The following is a 5904-nucleotide window of genomic DNA, read 5'->3' as shown; positions in this document are numbered from 1 at the left end:
TCTACATATAGATACTATGACCTAATTAATTAATTAAAAATTAGGTACCAAACTTCTAGATATAGATTGGCTTAGATGATTTTTAACCAAATAAATATTAAAAAGGTAATAAAAAATAATATAATTAAATTACTTTGTCACGTGCCAATCCGCCAGCTAAGTTGTTGTGGTCTCCCATCACACGTGATTCTCAGCTACCAGGCCATATTGCATGCACCCCTTATAAATACCACTTCCATGCCTTATATTTTGGACACTAGAAAATATTTCTTCACCACTAGAGGTTGCAAAAATATCCCTCGACCACTGCGAAGATGACGACCATCGAGGCGATCCGTAACGCTCAACGGGCGGAGGGGCCAGCCACGATCTTGGCCATCGGGACTGCGACTCCGGCGAATTGTGTTGATCAGAGCACGTACCCTGATTACTACTTTCGCATCACCAATAGTGAGCACAAAACGGAGCTCAAGGAAAAGTTTACACGCATGTGTAAGATATATATATATATGTCATTTAATTTCATGTTTTTATTAATGGAAGTTATAGTTTATAACATCAATTTACTCCTAGCTACATTTAAAATAAAGTGGGATTTTTTATATACGTTTCTAAAAAAAATTAAGGTACTTATACTTTTCCACGTAAAAAATTTGTCTAAATTCGGATTTTCTCTCTAATTTATTTTCAAAAGGTAAACTTATAATTTTTATGATTTTATTAAAATATTAGAATTATTTCCACGTTTTTGTGCATGTTTCCTGGTCAACACAAAGTTGAATGATAAAAATCGATTTTTAACGATCTAATCTATTTTTTTGTGCTAATATTACTTATTGCCACTAAAATGTAAAATGTATGCATTGGGTTTTATGGAGACGTGTATTTTGAAGAAAAAATTTCTTTTTTTTTTTTAAATAAAAATACTCACAGCGATTTCAAACTTAAAAATATCGTTGATAGGTTTTTTTCTAGATATTTTTTTTTGTTTATTTCCTGGTCAACAAAAGTTGAATGTAGATATACATATTTTTTGGGTAAAATTATGATATACATATGTTTTAGGTTTCTCATTCATTCATCCGTGGGAAAAGTCCTAATCATAGTTTACAAACGAACTTTTAAAAAAAATTAATGGGAAAAATCCATGAATTCAGATAATAAAAAAACCCATGAGATATTAGAGAGTGAACCACATGATTTGTTTACGTACCGATCAAGTGGAAACTTAGGCTTACTGATTGATGGATGATAAAAGAGACCATAATTCGAGCCATATGGGCGGAGGAGGCCAATATAAATAAATAATGATATTTTTGAAGCAGATATATAATTAATGCTTTAATTACGCGCCGATGCGAGGCTGGACTCATTAGGCCACGTATAGTGGGCATGCCTCTGCCCCTAACGGTCCACACGAAAGTTTTTACGTGTCTTAATTAATTAAACCAACAAATTGATGTGTTATTAATTAATTATTTTATTCCATAAAATATATATAATATTATATTAATATTAAAATTTACAGGTGAAAAATCGATGATCAAGAAGCGTTACATGCATGTAACAGAAGATTATCTGAAAGAGAATCCTGAAATCTGCGAATACATGGGTCCGTCACTGGATGCCAGACAAGATGTAGCGGTGGCGGAGGTTCCGAAGCTGGGGAAGGAAGCCGCCCAGAAAGCCATCAAGGAGTGGGGCCAACCCAAGTCCAAAATCACCCACCTAATATTCTGCACCACCAGCGGCGTCGACATGCCCGGCGCCGACTACCAGGTCACCAAACTGCTCGGCCTCCGTCCCTCCGTCAAGCGCTTCATGATGTACCAGCAGGGCTGCTTCGCCGGGGGCACCGTCCTCCGCATGGCCAAAGACCTGGCGGAGAACAACGCCGCCGCTAGAGTTCTCGTAATTTGCTCCGAGATCACCGTCGTCACCTTCCGGGGGCCCAGCGACACTCACCTGGACAGCCTCGTGGGCCAGGCTTTGTTCGGGGACGGCGCCGCCGCTATGATCGTCGGCTCCGACCCGGTGGACGCCGTCGAGCGCCCGCTTTACCAGCTCATATCCGCCGCGCAGACGATATTACCCGACAGCGAGGGTGCCATCGACGGGCACTTGCGCCAAGTGGGGCTTACTTTTCACCTCCTCAAAGATGTCCCTGGCTTGATATCTAACAACATCGAGAAAAGCCTGAGGGAGGCATTCGATCCATTGGGTATAGATGATTGGAACACGATTTTCTGGATCGCGCACCCCGGCGGGCCGGCAATCTTGGATCAGGTGGAGGAACGACTGGGCCTGGAGCCGCAGAAACTGCGGGCAACGAGGCATGTGTTGAGCGAGTACGGGAACATGTCGAGTGCGTGCGTTGTGTTCATTTTGGATGAGATGAGAAAGGCGTCCGCAAAGGAGGGGCTGACCACCACCGGCGAGGGGCTCGAGTGGGGCGTCCTATTCGGTTTCGGGCCGGGCCTCACCGTCGAGACGGTGGTGTTACACAGCGTGGCCATCAATTGATCAATAATATTCCTTAATTTGTGTTTTAATTTTAAGCTAAAATTAAGTGTTGTATTTTTATTTTTTTTTTATCTTCTGTTATGTATTGTTATTAATGCAATAAATTACATATTTATATATCTATATATTTCGATCATTTTATTCTGTCCATTTTTGTCGTGGATAGTGTTTGTAACCTCTAAAAATAAGTGATTATGGAGATTTTAAATATATATATATATATTTGCATATATACATATTTTAGCAAAACAACGATTTAACTAAAATTTAATTAATGTAACAATTACTTATAGAATAAATTAACTAATTATAATGCTAAAGTATTAAATGCATCATCGTAAATTCGTACGCAACAATAATCAAGTTAGTGAAAAAGATTCGATTAAAAAAACAATATTTTAGTTAATATAAGGTAATCTAATAAGTAATAACAATTGGACCAACAAAATATAAGGTTTGGTTTGGACAAGTACTATGTATAAAAAAAAATTATATAGTGTTTTTTTTCCTTTAAAAAATGTACAAAATATTTTAAAATTTGTTTAAAAAATATATATATATTTGGACAACTATTATGTGAAAAACGTTTTTTACAAATAAAAATTAATAGTTTTTAATATTTATTATTGCTTCCAACTAAAGACATCAAAATACAAATTCATTTTTTCTTTAAAAATATAGTTGGAGAACAGTTTTTTAAAAATATTTTTCAAATATATAACTTGTTTATCTTATATATCATATTTAATCGTTCTAAATTGTGTTCGATGTATACATACATAGTTGAACGGTTTCTTTTTAAATATGTATTAATTATTAATTAAATACTTTTAATTAATAAAATTTATTTTAAGAATAAATGACGTGTAATATTCAAATAATTAAAAAATAAACACTTTCAAAGCCATGATTCAAATATAACTTAGAAAGAAGAAAATATAAATTGAGTAGCTTTTTTGTGAGATGGTTTCATGAATCTTTATTCGCAGGTCAACTTTAATCATATTTTAATAAAAAGAAACACTTTCAACATGAAAAATAGTATATTATCATGGTTGATCCAATTAGAAGATCCTTCTAACAAAATTTATCTGTTAGACCGTCTCGTAGGAGATTTTTTGAATATAAATTTTAAATTTAAAATAGTAGAAAGTGGTAAGTTGGTTTACGCCTCTAGTGTGTGTCTGTGTATCTCGTGTTGGTATGATTTGATTATTTCATTTATTTATTTTTGTATCTTATTCTCATAAAAAAAATTAACAAAAAATAACACTACAAAAAAAAACACGCACTTTGCGATGGTTTCATTAAAATTGTGACAAAAAAATGCAACGTTTTTTAAAAAACCGTTGCAAATGCTACGATTTGTAGAAAACCGTAGCAAGTATTTTGTTACGTTTTAATTAAACCATTTCATTAAAACGTGGCAACATATTTGCTATGGTTTTTATAAACCGTCGCAATTATTTAAACCGTGGCAAAAGTAAAAAATCGTAGCATTTGCGACGCTTTTAAATTTAATCGTCGCAAGTTATAGATGTCTGCATCCACACGTCTAGTACGTGTCTCAATAATTGTATGCGTTGAAAAGATACTTTATGTTACGACGGTTTTACAAAAATCGTTGCAAAAATTTAACTATAAATACTCGATTGCAGACTCATAGTTTAAAAATAACATACATATATATATATATACATATATTTATACATCATTTTTTAATTATCTGGTTAAGTGTGTTATTTTCTTGCGTAACGACGGTTCTATATTTACACCGTCACAACCTCTCTTCTTCTTCTCCGCCGCATATTCACTCGTCTGATTCACCTGCTTGACGTAATTTCATTGAAACACACACAAATTTTTCAGATGAAATGAGGAATGTGAGATTAGCACTTTCTGCTGATGGCTTCCAACCTTTCGGCCATACGGGCCAACAATATTTGTCGTGACATGTGATTTTGACTCCATATTGTTGGAGAGCGGCGATCAGTTCAATCAGAACTGATACCCGGTGCAGCGGAAGTTTAAAATATTATATGGAACGATTCCATAATGGGTATCAAAACTTTACGATTAAATTGTGTGTGTAAAAATTAAATAACAATTATAAATTTTTACCTCCAATCTCGAATCGAGATTATGGACACCAACAGATTACTCTGCTCTTGTTGTATCTCCCAGGAACTGATGGACGAACTGTTCTTCAATCAGGTCCACGAACAGAGATTTAATCCCTCTGATAGATTGCACTAGAAAATCTATCAGAAGTTTCTACGAAGAGAATTAACGAATTTGATCCGTTAAACCAGACTGTAATTCAAAATTCACAGGCTGGATTTTTTCCGAGCAGAGGGGAGGGGGGCGGCCACTTTTAGAGAGAAAACTAGGGTTTTTCGAAAATTGTGACCTGTGTTGTATAATTTATGTACTGCAATAACTTATTTATAATGTAGGCCGCTAACAGCTTAGGGCTCATTAGTCATAAGTTCAAGCCTGACAAGCAAAGCCCGCATGTTCAGAAATTAATATAAAATTCATCGTGACTCAGATTGATAAACCAATTTCACCAATGTTCACAGAAACCATTTCTGCATCTTTTAAAGTCAAGATAAATTTTTCTGAATCCGAATTCAGTGATTTCCAAAAATGCCCATCCTTATGTCATTTTAGGAAATCTTACTCCTCTACTCTTAAATAAGAAGTCCCACTTCTTTGTTCATTAAATTTAACTCTTTAAATTTAACTATCTCAACGGGGATTAAAAATCCATTACTCTGTGTGACCCTCAATGGTTCAGGGATACAGCTAGCCGTGGGCTCACAACTCCTTGTGACTCGGAACAACAATTTCCGACTTGCCCATCGAATCATGGTAAGAGCGCCTAGCAACATCGCCCCATGATTCCCTAGGTATCGCTGATAGTGCCTGCAAGAACCAATAGATTTTGGTTAGCGTACAGTACGGTCCCTTCATCCATATATCCAACAACCATTGGTAAATCGAGAGTCGTTCGAGATTCGATAACTATGCAATACATCTTGAAGATCAAATAGTGACATCGCATGTGCTACTAAGAAAACATTTCTTAAAACACATCATGTACTCTGGCCAGAGATTCGTCACACTAATATCTCCTCAGATCGTATAGGATATCCACACTCGCAAGTATGTGGTGAATCCTTGACAACAAAGCATCGACTCCTATATGTGTTGTAACTGTACCCAATCCCGACACCTGATGACCCCAATAGAGTCGGTAAACGAGTCAAAGCACAGTACTAGCATATAGAGTCCCAATGATGTTTCAAGTAGTAAGGACTAATGGTGTACAACCAAAACCGCGAACTTTATCCACTCGATAAGTGATAACCACTTGGA

At 35.8% G+C, this 5904-nt stretch overlaps 1 protein-coding gene across 1 annotated transcript; it reads left to right on the top strand.

Annotated features, from left to right (window-relative positions):
• Nucleotides 1–278: 278 nt before the first annotated feature.
• LOC140873222 (chalcone synthase-like) lies at nt 279–2648 on the top strand. Its single transcript, XM_073276264.1, has 2 exons — nt 279–492; nt 1529–2648. Exons 1-2 carry the CDS (start codon nt 315–317, stop codon nt 2521–2523), a joined length of 1173 nt encoding a protein of 390 aa, XP_073132365.1. The 5' UTR covers nt 279–314; the 3' UTR covers nt 2524–2648.
• The last annotated feature ends 3256 nt before the right edge of the window (nt 2649–5904 follow it).

This window comes from Henckelia pumila, unplaced genomic scaffold, assembly GCF_033568475.1.
Source record: "Henckelia pumila isolate YLH828 unplaced genomic scaffold, ASM3356847v2 CTG_525:::fragment_3, whole genome shotgun sequence".
Taxonomy (NCBI): Eukaryota; Viridiplantae; Streptophyta; class Magnoliopsida; order Lamiales; family Gesneriaceae; genus Henckelia; species Henckelia pumila.
This window is presented reverse-complemented; position numbering and strand designations above follow the sequence as displayed.